General features: G+C 48.7%; 1 protein-coding gene across 6 annotated transcripts in view; it reads left to right on the plus strand.

Moving 5' to 3' along the window:
* Positions 1-6125: 6125 nt before the first annotated feature.
* Positions 6126-16891, plus strand: part of TRAF3IP1 (TRAF3 interacting protein 1) — a 40418-nt gene continuing 29652 nt past the window's right edge. For 3 of the 6 annotated variants that reach the window (XM_084779323.1, XM_084779324.1, XM_084779322.1), the window contains exons 1-5: positions 6128-6382; positions 9373-9441; positions 10889-11050; positions 12115-12252; positions 12372-12788. In XM_084779323.1, the coding sequence (XP_084635449.1) occupies positions 6260-6382; positions 9373-9441; positions 10889-11050; positions 12115-12252; positions 12372-12788 (909 nt within the window). In that variant the 5' untranslated portion in view covers positions 6128-6259. Of the gene's footprint in view, positions 6383-9372; positions 9442-10888; positions 11051-12114; positions 12253-12371; positions 12789-16891 lie in introns of all 6 variants that reach the window. The other 3 variants (XM_084779325.1, XM_084779326.1, XM_084779321.1) reach the window with 2 other exon arrangements.

Genomic DNA, 16891 nt, shown 5'->3' on the forward strand with positions numbered 1-16891 from the left:
TCCATAGGCGGGGAGTGCTGTATAAGGACAGCAAAGTGAGTTGCGGAGGAGCCTGTGTGTATTAATCCTTGCTCTTTGCCTTTGACTGTGGATGGGTTGCAACCAGTTCCCTCAAGCTCCAGTCACTATAACTTCCCTGCCATGACAGCCTATAATCTGGAACCTGGAGCCAAACAAACCCTTCCTCCCTTCTGTTGCCTCTGTCAGGGTATTTTATCACAGTGACAGAAAAAGAAACCAAGGCTTGTGCCCACTCAAATGAATCTGTATGTGCCTCCAAGGCTTTAAGCTATTCCTTCAAGATCCCCAGGCCTAGGGATCCTAGTATGATGAAAGACTCAGGTCAAGGTGCACTAGGCCCTGGCCCTGCCTTCCAAAGCTTCTCAAGTGCAAACCCTTCCCTACCTGGTAAGGCAACTGAGGACTTCAGAGACCAGGCTTGTCTATTGCTGTACCGCGGAAGGCAAGCTGCTTCTGGTGACAGCTGTCTCCCCAAGTCCAGACTCTCTCCAGTGATGGGTAACCTTCAGTCCCAGAAATAAGAGAAAGAGGGGGGCACAGTCACCCAAAAATGGGAAATCAGAAGGTGTGTGATTATGTTTCACATAAAGATGCCCTGATTTTTTGGCCCTCTCTGACAATTTCAAACTTAAAAAAAATTAGTTACTATTTATTGAGAGATAAATTGAAATTATAACAAAATATAAAGAATTAGAACAACTATCCCACAACAATAACACTGGGAAATAATTACTAGACTAAGTTTTTCATAGTCATACAGAGAGAAAGGGGGGGAGGAGAGGGAGAGGGAGAGGAAGGGGTATTACTGAGGCCACATTATCTAAGGGACATTATAACCTTCTCTGTTTATTAAAACCATGGTATCCTTTTAAATTATAGCCAGAATATTAACCTATTGAAAAACCATCTGTACTAATAATCTAGTCACTATTCAACAAATAGTTACCAGGTGCCTGTGAAGGTTAATGTTGCTGGTGTGCTGGTTAGTTTTGTGAGGTAGAAGGGGCTGAGGGCTGAACAAAGCACATGGGACTCTGCATGCACAGAACTCACCTTTTAGGGGCCACTGGGGAAGACAAAAAGCAAATGTCGTGAGATGTCATTGCATTGTCTTGTATTATTTTAATAAAACAAATACTTTGATGAAAATGATGTGAGATAACAGGCTGGAGGAGTCCAGATGTGGTCTACTTTTAAACAGTAGTTATTTTTATTATGTTTAATTACAGTAGGGGTGTGTGTGTCTTTGGGTGGGTCTGTACACGTGAGTGCAGGGAGAGGCCAGAGGCATTGGATCCCCCAGAGCTGGAATTACAGACTGCTGGGAAGTACCCAACACGGGTGCTGGGAACCAAACTCACATCCTCTGGAAACGCAGAAAATGCTCTTAACCCCCTGAGCCATCTCCTCAGGCTGAACATAGCCTACTTTTGATGCTCGGAAGATGGCAAGGACGTATCCATATGAAGATCATGAATACAAAAATCCTGGGCTCCTGCTGGTCAAAGTTGACTCATGACCAAAAAGATCAGTGGAGGAACGGGCATAGCCTGGGTTGCTATGCCAACAGACCCATGTCTCCAAGCTGCAATAGAGTTTGTTTACTTCTGTTGATCAGCCCATGAGCAGTTTGTTTGCCGTCCATCTCCCCATCTGGCTTCTACAGTGAACATGTGAACACAAACAGTTGCTGTGACCCTGGAACATGATCTGGCCACTGGCAGGTTTGGGCAAGTCTCAGAGACCAAATATGCATGGGCCCGACACACAGCAAGGACGGAACAAGCAGCGAGGATTTATTGTGCGGTATTCAATCATGTGTGAAGCATGCCACAAATATTTGCTGAGTTGCTAAGGCATGGCCAGTGTGTCCTGTCCTCAGCTCTGAGTTCCTTAAGGGCTAGGTCTTGCTGTTATTGGCTGGAACTTTGCCTTTGGCCAGGTTCTTGGCACAGGTCTCCTTCTATGTCCTGGAGAGGTAGACTGACTAGGCTTTGCCAAACAAACCACCTTTCCACTGTCTACCCAGTGCAAGTGAGTTCCAGGGGCTAGCTGTAGACCTCTCCTGGTCTCTGTAGGCATTTGTACACATATGTCTAAAACACACACAGACACACAAATAAATAATAAATTAAAACAATACATAGTTGTCCTAGTTTCTTTTCTGTTGCCATAATAAATACCCTGACCCAATACAACTTTGGGAGAGAATGGTTTTATTTGGCTTCAGTTCTAGACCACAGTCCATCATCCAAGGAAGTTAAGGCAGGAACCTGATGGCAGGTCTGCCTGCTATTCTGTAAATAATTACCTATGACCGGGGAATTCACAGGCACAGAAAGGTGGCAGGAATCATAAAAGTTACTTCTGGTTGGCTGGCAGGCAGGCTTGCTCATAATCAGCTTTCTTTTTTTTCCTTCCTTCTCTTTCCTTCCTTTCTTTCTACCATCTTTCCTTCTTTCCTTTATTTCTTTTTGTCTTTTTTAAAAACAGATTTATTCATTATGTATACAGTATGATCAGATCACATTATAAATGGTTGTGAGCCACTATGTGGTTGCTGGGAATTGAACTCAGGACCTCGAGAAGAACAGTCAGTCAGTCAGTCTTCACTGCTGAGCCATCTCTCCCTGCCCCCTCCCCCACTTTTTTTTTGAGCTAGGTCTTTCTATGCAGTCCTGACCATCCTGGGTCTTGCTATATAGACCAGGCTGGCCTCAAACTCACAGAGATCACCCTACCTCCGCCTTCCAAGTACTGGGATTAAAGGCATTTGCTACCATGCCTGGATCAGCTAGCTTTGTTATACAGTCTAGCACAGTTCTGCCCATAGTGGGCTGGCCTGCCCACAACCAACCAGCAAGAGAATCTCATACACATATGCCCACAGGTCAGTCTGACTTAGGGGACTGGGACTGAGATTTCCTTTCTAGATCATTATAGGTTGTATCTACTTTACAGTTAAAGCTAACCAGAAGAGTAATCAATCTAAGCAACTATTGACAGATGAGTAGATAAGCAAAGTATGATGTACACAGAGAATGTTATTCTGCCACAAACAAGAAAATCAACAATGAGTACGAACCTAGAAGACATTATGTTAAGTGAAATAAGCCAGGCACAGAGGACAAATACCACAAGACCTCGCTTATGTAGAATTTAAAGTTGAACTATTAGAATCAGAGAGTAAACAGGTATTGGTGGTAGAGGCTATAGGAGGAAGCAGTTGAATAGGGCAGACAGAGACTTTATGTTTATTTTATAGTATAGTGGCTACGGAGCATAACAATACATTGCATACCAAATTATTGCTGAGAGAGACTAGATCTTAAATAGTCTCATCAAAAAAATTGACAAGTATGGGAGACAATGATGTGTTAACATAAGCATTGTACCATAGATGCAAATAACAAAAGTGCCATATTGTATTTTACAAAGCTATGTGACTTTTATTTATGAAATATACCATAATAAATGGAAGAAAGAAAAATAAAGTGCATAAATGACACAATAAAAAATAAATAAAACAAATATACAAACTATATTTTGTGTCGAGAGAAAGGTGGGTGGCTGGAGTATAAGTAGGGGGCCCCTGAGTCACCCGAAAAGCCTTCCTGTTCCCCTTGTTCTTCAGTGCTGGCCAGGGAACCAGGAGCGTCACTCATGCTGGCCAAGTGCTCTACCACTGTCCCTACACTTCAGCCCTCCTAGGAAGGCTGGAAGCTTGTCCCTACCTGGCACCTCCCCTCAGAAGTGTGCAGGGCTGGTGGGCAGGCCCACGTGCACTTTTCTAGGGGGAGGAGTCTTTGACTCTGTGTGCCCAGAAAGGAGAACTTTCCCCCCTCTCTGAAGAGAAGCTGTGGTCCCCAGAGTGTAAAGATGTTGGGAAACTGGTATGAGTAACTCAGCGGCCTTTGGGAGGTGATGGGACCCAGACCCCCAACCTTGCCAAAGTCATAAAAAGCTTGGGGCAGAATTTTGTGAGAGGGACAGTGTCTCCCTCTAACTTTTACAGGACTGACAGGAAGCTCAACATCCCGGGCTGGACGTTTAGTAGCGGGGACCTTGCTTTGTACTCCTAACTGGGGAAAGTGGGAACAGCAACAGTGGGCGAGGCTTCCCACTTGTGGGAGATGCCCGCTTCTGCTACATGCCCAGCTCCATGGTTTGGCTGCCATAACCAGGAGTGACGCAGAGAACAAACACTGCAGGGTACTCAGTTTTGAATTTCAAATGAAAGAATGAAAAAAAAAACCTGTCTGCCATAGATTTATGGTAAACTGTTTTATCTGAAGTTCTGATGGAGTAGACATCCTGTCTTGTACCTGTAGGCTAAGGCTTACTGGTCCTCTGCATGACTCCTGCTCCCTACCCTGGTACCCAAATCCAGGCCCTTCCCCAAGCCTGACCCACATCCTGGGCTCTGAGCAAATGTGAAGCTCAGCATCCTCAGGTCTTTGTCTCTGGGAATGTCTGCCTCCCGGCTGGGGGAGGTAGGGCCTGGAAGCCACTTTGCTTTGTGGCTCCTGTTTCCTGAGGTGAGTCACAGCCGTGCCTGCCTCCTCCATTCACCCAGAAGCTGCTAGTTTTGAAAGGCTCCCCTGCCAGCCTTTTGAGTGAGAAACCTTTTCTTTGCTGTTCCTTTCCCTTCTTAATCAGTTGTCTTTTTCCATGAATGACTCTTTAGTGTTCTCTGCCTTATCTCAGGGAGTGATTTAGGCTAGTGGCCTGGACTTTGCTGACCCCCCCAAGACTGCCGGCTCCAGACTGGCATCTGCATGTTTTCCCTGGAGGAGAGAGGCCCTGGGTCCAGATATCTTTCTTGAAGTCAGGAATCCTTGGTTACATCTTCAGGGACCTATTTTCTCAGTGACCAAAATGTCGTCCACTCTTTCTTCAGGGGTGGGCTGGACCAGGGTTGAGGCTCCGGAAGTTAGTCTCTTCAAAGGCTGTCATACTGTTGCTTCCCCTAGGTCAGTCCTCAGAGGGGTTGGTTGACAATACTTCCTGTCCTGGATCCTCTCAGAGACTTTGATACCCAGGTGGCTAGCACTCCTGAAGAGTAGCCAAACCCTGTACTCTGGGCCTCCACAGGGCCACTTGGGTCTGTTTATTGCCCTGCTCTCCACAAGCTGCGAGAAGATCAAAAATCCCCTTCCCTTCCTTGTATGACCTACGCTGCAGGTCCTCAAAAGAATTCCCAAGGTCAGCGGTGTCTCCAAGTCACACCTATGTTCCTATCACCTGGTCCAGCATCACAGACAAGACTGTTGTTGCTGGCCATAACTTTCAGCCCAAACCCATAGCAGAGTTGACCCAGAGTCAACTTTCCAGGATAGGAGCTAGGTGGGTCTGTTAGGACAGAGTTTAGAGACAGGACGGACCTCTGAGCTCTCTGCTCACCCAGAGACCAACTCCAGCTGGGGCTCAGAACTGAACCGGCTCTTAAAGAAAGGAGTCTCTGGCTCCTCTCCCCGTGTGGCCATGATAGGCAGAGCAAGGGCAATGTCCTAGTTAGGGGGTCCTCCAACGTGGGAGGAATGCTTCCAGATCTCAGGCCCGGCAGCAGCACCTGATCCTGTTGCGGCATCCAGAGGATCTTAACCTGTGAGAACAGGCTTCTCTTCTACCTCGCCCCGGGGAAGGAAGTCTGCAGCATCCTAAGGGCCTAGCCACTTCACAGTTTTGCGTTGGCCCTAGTGAACTAAAGGCACAGAAAATGCCTCATGTCCCTCCCTTTGGTATGATTTTCAAGATTACACAATATTACCTGATGAAAAGGGACGAAAAAGGATGAAAACAGCCAAGTCCGTTCTCCAAGTTGTTGTGAAATGCTAGTTTTCCGGTAGGTGTTGCTTTGAACAAGGCTCTTCTACTCCCTATTTACAAACGATCGCTCCTTTCTCACACAGAAAGGCAGAGTCCCCGGGCAGCGCTGGGCAGCGCCCAGGGATGCGCGGGGCGGGCGGAGCGGGTTCAAGCAGCCACAGAGGTGGACCACGGGTGTCCTCCCGCGTAGCTAGAGAGGCCAGAGGGGCTGGGCGGGGCCGGGCGCGCGTCCGTTGCCAAGGCCGCGCGGCCCTAGAGACGGGGCGCGGGTGGCACGCGCAGGCGCGGTGGCGTGTTGCGGTGCACTGTGGGATGGGAGACCGGCGCGCCGGGACGGCGGGCATCTCGGGGCACCCGGCAGAGGCGCGGTGCGCGAGGAGGGGTCCGGGCGGCCGTTGGCTGCAGCGCCATGAACGCGGCAGTGGTGCGGCGGACTCAGGAGTCTCTGGGCAAGGTGATCCGGAGGCCGCCGCTTACCGAGAAGCTGCTGAACAAGCCGCCGTTCCGCTACCTGCACGACATCATCACCGAGGTGAGCGCGGGCTGGCTGCGGATCATGTCGGGGTCCGGTCTAGGTGGGGTAGGAGAGAGTGCGGGACGGGTTGAGGGCTGGGGTAGGGTGTGGGACGGGCTAAGGGCCGAAGTGAAGGTTAGGGTTAGGTGTGGGACGGAGTGAGTGTCGGGGTGAGGGTCTGAGTAGGATTCGGGTTGGGGGTGAGGGTTAGAATTAGGGTCGGGTCAAGGTGAGTGTCCAGGGAGAGTGAGGGACCGGGTAGTGTGAGGGTCGAGGTAGAGTGTCGATCAGGGTCAGGTCGGAAAACAGGATTTGTCTCAGAGTGCGGGTCTAAGTGAAGGTTAGGTGAGGGTCTGTTTGAGGGTCAGGCTCCGGGTGAGGTGAGAATGAGGGTCTAGATGCAGGGCTAGGTGAGGGTCAGGGTCAGGGTCAGGGTCAGCGTCAGGCAGGGTTGGGCTCCTGTTGGAGTCAGGGTAGAGTAGAGAGTGCTGGTCAAGCGGTTTGGATGGAGATCTGAGGCCTGGTCAGGGTCCGGGTCTGGAGTCCAGAGTCAGGATGGGGGCTGGGGCCAGACACTGAGCCTGGGGTGGAGGTGGAGGCCAGGGCTCTGAAGTCATTATGTGAGGCTGAGCCCCAGGACAGGCCCTAAGGGCCCGGGGCCAGGTTGCTGTTAGGAGCTGGAGTTTATGTTGGAGGCCCGGAATTGGAAGGGTGGGGGTCCTTGTTTGGGGCCCAATTAAGAGCTTGGTGAGGGCCAAGGTGCCCACAGGGTCTTGGGACCTGCCTTATTTTACCAGCTCTTAGAAGGAGACTTAAGGACCTCCTCAAGAAACAGTCATAATTTTCCCCACTTACCCATTCACTGTATCTCTTTAGAGCATGTTTTCCATTTGTTAGCAAATCTCCAGGGAGCTTTGCTGCCTGGTAGTCTCCTCTCCCAGTCTGTGAGGCACCTGCAGCCTGTTCTGGAAGGTTTGTGGAAGGGGCTGGCTGTGTGGAGAGCTCTGTAAAGCGGGTAGTTGCCACCCTCTAACAAGAAGGAGCCAAGAAGCGTTAGCCAGGCACCGGCCTATCACAGCAGAGATAGCCAAGCCTGAGCTTTTCCTCCGCTAATACCATCAGCCCATGGCTTACCCTGAGTACACCTCAGCCTGAAGTCACTCAGGAATGGAGTAAGACTTGTGGGAGGGAGGAGGAACACTGAGGCGGATGTTGACTATTGACCTCGTAGGTAGACAGATGACAGGTGAGGTCTGCCTTATTTCTAGGCTTTACTGAATCCGGTCTGTTCTGGTGTAAAAATAGGTACACTAGCTGTCACATCCTTGAAAAGGGTGTCAGAGTTGACGTATTTAGAAGTATTTTCAGATCGCAGGTGAGGAGCCTCCCAGAAGGTTCTTTACTCTCCTTGAATATTGCATTCAAATCACCTTCACAAGTTAGCTACAGCTAACCGACTATTTCTTCATTAAGTAAGCCTCCATTCTGTGACATGAATGTCTCTCGTCACAGTTGCTGCTCACAATTTAAACTGCCAGCATCCTGGGAAAACCTGAGCAAAATCAGTTTTAGGGATGGTAGATGGGATGGCTCTGATGGTCCATGTGGCCTGCTGTCTTCTCAGAATGTTAGATCAGGATACACTGGTGGTCCGTATGCCCACTGTCTTCTCTTAATGTTAGATCAGGATGCTCTGGTGGTCCATGTGCCTGCTGTCTTCTCTGAATGTTAGGTCAGGATGTTCTGGTGGTCCATGTGCCCACTGCTCTAGTGGTCTGTATGCCCACTGTCTTCTCTCAATGTTAGAACAGGATGCTCTGGTGGTCCATGTGCCCTCTGTCTTCTCTGAATGTTAGGTCAGGATGTTCTGGTGGTCCATGTGCCCACTGCTCTAGTCGTCTGTGTGCCCGCTGTCTTCTCTCAATGTTAGATCAGGATGCTCTGGTGGTCCATGTGCCTGCTGTCTTCTCTGAATGTTAGGTCAGAATGCTTTGGTGGTCCATGTGCCTGCTGTCTTCTCAAAATGACCCAGCACAAGCCCAGCCCAGCCCAGCTATGTGACCCTCCTGTAGTTTGTTGTGGGATGGACCCTTCTCGATTAATTAATAACTAGCGTGATGCAGCCAAAGTAGCTGTAGCCCTATCCCAGAGGAGGAGTTGCCATTCACATGGGGCTTTCTTGCTGCCAATGTTTTTAAAGCCTGCCTCCTGGTAACGTGTTACTACATACCACATGCCTGGTCATACGTGTCCTCTCTAAGCACTCCATTCAAATTCTGATGTTTTCTGTTGCTTGTTTTTCTGAAAATGCTGTTGCTACCTTATTGATTTTTAGTAACTTATACTTTTGAGAACCCAGGACCCAGGCTGGATGTAGGACGTGGAGGAACAGAAAATCATCGTCCTTCTTTAAGGGTTACCAGGGCTCCGGGTTACTTGTGGGGAGGGGCACTCTAGGGAGAGAACAAATGTGATTGGATAGGGCAACACTGCATTATGGTAAGAAAGGGGAGGCTGTTCTGGAACTTTTGGTTTTAGATACTCAGGCTAAGTAGCACCTTTTCTTTCCGGAGTCCGTTCCTCTGGCTCAGTCTGAGTGCACTGGTGACAGTTTGTGTGGTCAGGTCCTCTGCTGTAGAAAAGCTGTGTGTGTCTCCTTGGAGTGCTTTGGTATGTGGTCCCAAGTTGCAGCAAAGGGACTGGAGTCAGGCCTAGCCTAACCATTGGCCAGCCTCAGGCTCCCGCTACCCCACATGGCTTTGGTCCCACTGATTGTGCGCCCTGGCCCTCCTTGGCCCTCCTCTCCCCTCCTGTCAGCTTCCCAGCACCCGCTCGGTGTTGGTAGTGCTTGCTGTCTTCATAGCTGGCTGCTCTCTGAAGCCTAGGCCCTGCTTTATTAGGCGTCAAGCCTCTGTTAGGAAGGGGAAGAAGCAATTAGAGCTGTAAATGTGACTGGGTCCTGACCTCTCCTGAGATCAGTGAAGGGGCTGCCTTTCTGTCTCTGGCAGGTGATTAGGATAACTGGCTTCTTGAAGGGCCTCTACACAGACGCTGAGATGAAGTCAGACAACGTCAAGGTAGGCTCTGCCGTGGGCTCCTTTTCTCCACACTGTTGCCTTCCAGGATAGAGCATATTTATAGGCTGCACACTATGGTATGTATCATGTCTGTGCTGATGCATGGGTGGAACGCAAGTTGGGATGATATGTTAAGTTATGTATACCTTCTCTCGTTTCCTTTTCTGATTTGTAGCAGCTGCATGCTATGCTATATTTATCTCCTGAAAAGCAGCATTAAGGGTTGCGGAGAGAGCTCAGTTGGTAAAGTGCTTACCATGCAAACATGTAGACCTGAGTTATATCACCCAGCACCCACGTGACGAGCTGGGTGTGACAGTGTATACTGGTAATCCCAGAGCTGGTGAGGTTGCTGGTTGACCTGGTAGCCTTGGGAAATAGGTGAGCTTTAGGACCCAGAGACCTTGCCTCAAATTACGAAGTAGATGGTTTCTTGAGGAATGAATGGTGCCTGTGATTGGTCTCTGGCCTCCCCATGCACACGCAGAAGTGCAGCAGCCCCCAAATTTGTACCCACATACATATGCATGCACACACATCTATACACGTACACATACAAAAAGAAAAAAAAGCAGAATTAGAATCAGGTGTGCTGATGCATAGCTGTAATTCCAACACTCAGGCAACTAAGTCAGGAGGAGCGCTGCAAGTTCAAGGCCAGTGTGGACTACACAGTGAGTACCCAGGTGCACACCTGTGTTCCTAGTGCTTGGGAGGCTGAGAGACAGGAGGGTAGTTAGTTTGAAGCCAGCCTAGGCTGCACAGACCGTGTCTCAGAAACAAACAAAAAGCCAAAACCAGATTGTTCTGTAGGTTAATGCTAGCCCATTAGTGGCATTGAAAGCCTGAATGAGCAGATTTTTGTTGTAAATAATGAAAGTTCATAAAAGATTATGAAAAGTCCGAAATTCTGAATTTGTCATATATCTAAAAATAGTTTTTCATATAAAGAGAAGCCATTCTGTGACTACTGAATATACTAAGGCTAGTACAAATTCCTCAAAGTATTTATTTAGATCAATATTTTAAGCTAGGCATGGTAGCACATATCTTTAGTCCCAGCACTTAGGGGAGGCAGGGACAAGTGGATCACTGTGAGTTCAAGGCCATCCTGGTCTACAGAGTGTGTCCAGGACAGCCAGTACTACACAGAGAAACCTTGTCTCTTGGGGGGGTGGTGGTAGGGCAGAAAGAAAGAAAGAATCCCTTCCCCCACAAAATTCATTGTGAGATATTTTTATTTTTGAAAAATCCACACATTTACGTGATGTGTTTTGATCATCTCCATCCACCACTGCCTCCCTCAAACTGCCCTGGAGCTCCCTACACTCTCTCCTTCCTGGGTCCTCTGTAAGAGCACTATACACTTTTAATTACTGTAAGAGCCATTTCTCTTGCCCCAGAGTACTTACTTTAATGTTTTTTCTCTTACATGGAACTACTTCAGGATAAAGATGCAAAAATTAGCTTCCTACAGAAGGCCATAGATGTGGTCATGATGGTGTCAGGAGAGCCCTTGGCAGCGAAGCCAGCTAGAATTGTGGCGGGGCACGAGCCCGAGAGAACCAACGAGCTGCTCCAGCTGATTGGCAAGTGCTGCCTCAGCAAGGTAGGTGGAAGCCCGCCTTCTGAAGCCCTTCCTGGGGGGCAGGCAGCTTGTCCTGGACCGGCAGAGCCGGTGTGGAACACTTTCTAGAGCAGGTGTGTGAGTGGGCAGGGCTGCTGCTGAGAAATGTGAGGGATGCGGGAGCCAGAACCTGCTTTTGATGGGACTTGAGGTAGTTTTCTGTTGTGTTAAATCCAGATAACAGCCATCTCGGACAGCATAAGTCTCGTAGTTTGAATACACTAGTGATGTGTGGCCGTCACTGAGGTCCAGTCTTCATTTGTAAAACCCACGTTGTGTACCCATCAGATAAGAACGTGCTCTCATCTCCCCCTCCTCCCTCCCCAGTAACCACCGTGCCCTCTCTGCCACCGTGAGTCTGACCGCGTGTGTGGTAGTATTTGTCCTTTCAGTAGCTTAGGGTCCTCAGAGTTCATCCACAGGACATCACGGGTCAGTTTTCTCCCTGCTCAGTTAGTGGATAGACGTCATGGTTTATCTGCTTGTCTGTAAGGGGCATCTGTGTTGCTTCCACAGTCTGGCTATCGTAAATAGTACTACTCTGAGTGCAGAGCGGAACTGCCTCTTCAGACCAGCTCCAGCTCGTTTGTGCAAACCCAGCAGTGCGGAGGCTGGGCCATGCTGGTTATTTTGTGTCTGATACTGGGAGGAGCTGCCATACTGCTTTCCGGAGGACGACACCTCTCTGCACCCCCGTGGGTCACAGGCTCCACTTTTTCCTCATCATACTTACAATTTTTAAAATTCTTTTGAAATAGCTGTACTGTGTGTGGTGACTAGATCCTAGTGCAGTGTGAGTTACTGGAGCCACACACGTGTCCACACTGACGGTGGGCTGGAGGGGTGGCAGGATTATTAGCTTAGGTGTCATTAGCAATGGCTGCTAAATGTGGTACATTGTCACCAACATTTTCGTTTAATATTGTATCCTCCAAATGTCCATCCTGATAGGAAGAAAATGTGTTTAATGAACCGCCCTTGAGTTCTCCATTTGTATTGGATGCACGTGCTAACATCATTTTCCCTTCCCTGGCATGGCCACCAAGCTCTCCAGTGACGAGGCCGTGAAGAGAGTGTTAGCTGGGGAGAAGGGGGACTCGAGAGGACGGGCCTTACGGACTGCCAAAGCGCTTGAGCCCGACAACAGGAACGGGAAGGAAGAGGAGGCCAGACCTCTTAAAGAGGTGAGCGCGTCTTCACATAGCAAGTCTTTCTAACCTAAGTAAATAGCACAAATGATGGACGTGTGCATATATATATATATATATATATATATATTTTTTTTTTTTTTTTTTTTTTCCAGGACAGAAGAAGCTCGGAGGTCAAGGAGGGAAGCACAAGTGCAGAGCACAGGCAGCGGGAGGAACCGAAGGACGAAAACAAACCCCGGGAGAAGGAGAAAGACAAGGAAAAGGCGAAGGAGCCCGACAGAGACCGACACAGAGACCCTGACAAGGACAGAAGCAGAGAAGGAGAGCGAGAGAAAGCCAGAGTGAGGGCCAAGCAGGACAAGGACAGAAGCAACAAAGACCGGGACAAAGAGGCAGAGAGGGACAAGGACAGGGACAGGAGGAGTGAGGGCGGGAAAGAAAAAGAGAGGCTGAAGGACCGAGACCGTGACAAGGGAAAAGACCGCGAGCGGCGGAAATCGAAGAATGGAGAACATTCCCGGGATCCTGACAGGGAGAAAAGCAGAGATGCAGACAGGCCAGAGAAAAAGGCATGTTCGTGAGCAAGACTTCCCTTTTCTCCTTTAGATCTATTTTTTTTTTTTTTAGTTTTTATTTTTATGTTTTGTGTGTGCTTGTATGATGGATGTGTATGTACCGTGTATGTGCAGGAGCCCCTGGAGGCAGAAGAGGCCGTCATGTCCCCTGGTGCTGGAGTTACAGGGGGCTCTGAGCTGCCCTGAGGATGCTGGGAGCTGAGCCCAGGTCCTCTGCAGGAGCAGCCAGGACTCCTAACCTATTCCTCCAGCCCCAAGGCCTATTCAGGGAGAGCATGCTGTATTCTCTAAAACAGCATCTGTCCTACTTTTTGCCTCTAAAAGACTTTATTTTTAACTTTTTTCTACTTGTGTGTATGTGTGAACATATGTCACATGTGCTAGAGGCACAGGTGATTGTTAGCTGCCTGATGTGTGGGTGCTGAGAGTCGAACTCCACTTCTCTGCAAGAGTTAACAAGAACTCGTTTTTGTTTTTTGAAACAGGGTTTCTCTGTGTGTAGCCCTGGCTGTCCTGGACTCACTCTGTAGGCAAGGCTGACCTCAAACTCACAGATATCCTCCTTCCTCTGCCTCCTGAGTGCTGGGATTAAAGGTGTGCACCACCACTGCCTGGCTCTGCCTGGCTTTTTGTTTGTTTGTTTTTGTAAGCAGGGACTCTTAACCACTGAGCCATCTCTCCTGTTGTCTTAGGATTTCTGTTGCTGCAACAAAACACCATGACCAAAAGGCAAATTGGGGAGGAAAGGGCTTATTTGGCTTACAATCATAGATCATAGTCCATCATTGGAGGAGGTCAGGACAGGAACTCAAGCATGGCAGGACCTGGAGGCAGGAGCTGGTGCAGAGGCCATAGAGGGTTTATTGCTTACTGGCTTGTTCCCCATGGCTTGCTCAGCCTGCTTTCTTATGGAACCCGGGACCACCAGCCCAGGGATGACACAATGAGCTGGGCCCTCCACATCAATCACTAATTGAGAAAATGCTTTACAGCTGGATCTCATGGAGGCATTTTTTCAACCGAGGCACCTTTCTCTCTGATGTCTCTAGCTTGTGTCAAGTTGACACATAAAACCAGCCAGTACAGCTCTCCTCTTTATAATGGGCTTTGGAAAGTTTGGAATTGTGATTTGTGGTTGTCCCTGATCCCTTGAAGTAATCCAAAGAGATACCAATTTCTTGCCAGATATCTTTTAAGAAATATTTATTTATTTATACCTCAATTATTGTTGTGTATGAAGTGTGTGTAGATGTGGGTGTGTGCATGCCACAGTGTGGAGGCCAGAGGACAGCTTTGTAGAGTTGGCTCTCTCCTTACCTTTATGCTGCTGGGTTCTGGAGATCAAACTCAAGTTGCTGGGTTTAATGAAAAATGCTTTTACCCACTGAACTACCTTACTGGCCCAGTTTCTAAAACCTAATTTTTAAAAAATTTTTTTTTTTTGTCACTTAATAGTAAGTAGTTCAACCATTTAATTTAGCTTTATTCAGTAAACTTTCAGACATACTTAAAATACCCGTAAGCACATACTCTGGTGGTATTTGTGTGCGTTGTTGAGTGCCTGGCCTAACAGTACATAGTAGGTGTACAGTAGACAGTAGGGGAAGGAAAGAATCAAGCTTCCAGGCAAGGATAGTAGGTTCTTCAGGCCATGAATCTTTGGATGGTGTTATCAACTGCAAGAGGCTTATGAGGTGTCTGGAGTGCTAGGAGACGAAGTCAGAGAGGAAGCCAGGGAAACGCTGCTCTCGGGTGCCTCCTGGCCTCAGAGTTTGGCAGTGCCCTGCCAGGCCTATAGTGAAGGCAGCAGTTTGGAGCGGGAGCTGTTTGCTGTTGGCTTTGCTTTGTCTTGCTAGGTGATTCAAAGGTCCTTTGCCTGCTGTCATTTGCACACTGGGGCCTGCTGGTTCTGAAGACTGTTGCTTCTGCCCTGGCACTGTCAGCCGCATACATAGATGGCCTGTCTCCCTTGGAGCATGGACACAACTGAGCCTCTCAAAGATTAGATATGTGGTTTCTTTCTTTCTTTCTTTCTTTCTTTTTTTTTTTTTTTACACATTTTCCTATAGTTCCTGTCTCATGACATTTCAAGTCAAATTAAGGTTGGCCAGGAAGTCCTTTGGCTTCTCACTGCTTTCTGAGTACAGGTGACTTTGGACTGGCTGGCCCTGTGCATGGGTTGCACACTGGTCACTTTTCCCGTTGCTCTGTCAAATACTTCCCAAGAAAGAATTTTAAGGAAGGCTGGATTTCCTCTGTGTTATAGTTCCAGGGTGTAGTCTGTCACGGCAGCTCACCTTTCCTTTCACTCTCAGCCAGGGACCCCAGTGCTGCCCACAGTCAGCAGGTCTTCCCAGTTCACTTAAAGCTAGAAAATCCTTGTTGCATGTTCAGAGGTTCCACCCACAGGTGACTCTAGATCCCCATGGAGATCAACCGTCATAGGTCAGGGCTCCTTTCTCCGATGTCCTAGTGGCCCAGTATGTGTGAAGCATCCTAGAGAGGCTGAGAGGCAGCTGCTGGCAGAAGCAGCCGAGATCTGGGCAGGCTCTCGCTCTGCTTTGGATCTTGGTGTGAGTGTTTGGGAGGGAAGTGGGCCCTGTAGGACCAGCCATGCTGGTGTCTTGTGACTGCCTGTCTGGAGGGTGGGGGGAATCAGTGTGTTCTCTTCTGAAGATCTGCAGTGAGACTTGTGGCCTCATCAGTAATTGTGTTTAGTGTTCTGCCGGGCACTTACTATGATGTTTGCTTTTCAAGTCACATTTTAACCTTCCACACAAATCCTGGAGTAATGTATCCAGTGTCATAATGTACCTGTGTCATAGTAACCTGGGTTCCTTGGTAAGTTTTGGAAGTCAGCTGTTTCCTATCATCACCTCTTTTTAGTGGCTTAAGAAGGTAGTTTGCATTGAGCTAAGTTTTTAGAGGCACTAGTGTATTCTGGTGTATTCTAATTGAGTGAGGCAGGCCCCTATAGGGACAGCCTTTCTCAGGTCTGACTGCAGGTCAAGCATCCCCGTGTCATGCTCACTAATGCTACTGAGTCCTTAACAGAGAAAAGCAGTTTCAGAGAGGGGTGTCTGGATAAGAACCAAGTGCAAGCTGGGCTTGGTGGTGCACACCTTTAATCCCAGCACTCGGGAGGCAGAGGCAGGCGGATCACTGTGATTTTGAGGTCAGCTTGGTCTACAAAGCAAGTCCAGGACAGCCAAGGCTACACAGTGAGACCCTGTCTCAAAAAACAAACAAACAAACAAACAAAAACATGTGCAAGTGATGCTTTGTTTCAAAGTGTGGGAGACCACAGTCAAGTGAAGTTCGATTTGCTGGGATCTCGTGATTTAGTTTGTCTGGCTTGTCTGTTGTTGATCTAGGGGTGCCTTTATTGAGCTCTGTGGGTCTAGGAAACTAACAGGGAAGTACACTGTGGCCAGACATGCCTGCAGATGTTAGCTACTGTGAGATCCTCACAAAGGACCCCCTAGAGTTGTGCTGCCCTGGCCATTTGAGCCCTGCTCTTTCATCTCTGTTGAGGAGGAGGAGAAGGAGGAAGAGGAGGAGGGGGAAGAGGGAGAGATGTCTTCCAGCTGCCTGGTGGGCTTTTGTGAAGAAAGGTGCAAACAGGTGTGCAGAGAGCAGGGTTCCAGGGTGGCATTAGAGCCTAGCTGCTGGCTCAGCTTTGCCTGGGCCCTGGCCACCACCTTGTCGCCTCTCTGAGGCTGGAAGCAGTGTCTGTGGAGGTGTGAGGCTGACCTGAACTCGCAGTCACTAATGATCCCGTTCCATACCTTCACCATGAATTTAGCGATGACAGTCTGTTTCCTCTTGCCCACGTCTTTCAGAGCGCTGCTTTAAGGAATATGGAGATATTTACAGTCCTCATGTGGTTCCTGACAATGTTTTCGCTTTTGCCACACGAGTCCTTCCCTTCTGAAGTTACTTCATTAGCAGGAGACACTCAGAAGACAGGAGCGGGGTTACGGTCACGCCTCCCCTCACTTGTGGATCATGGATATCCTGTGTGATTTCCTCAGAGGCCCTACCTACCTGAGGGTATCTCTAGGTCTGAAATTTTCTTGAGACTTTTAGGCAGAATA

This window comes from Acomys minous (assembly GCF_964271855.1).
Source record: "Acomys minous genome assembly, chromosome: 4".
In the NCBI taxonomy this organism is placed as follows: Eukaryota; Metazoa; Chordata; class Mammalia; order Rodentia; family Muridae; genus Acomys; species Acomys minous.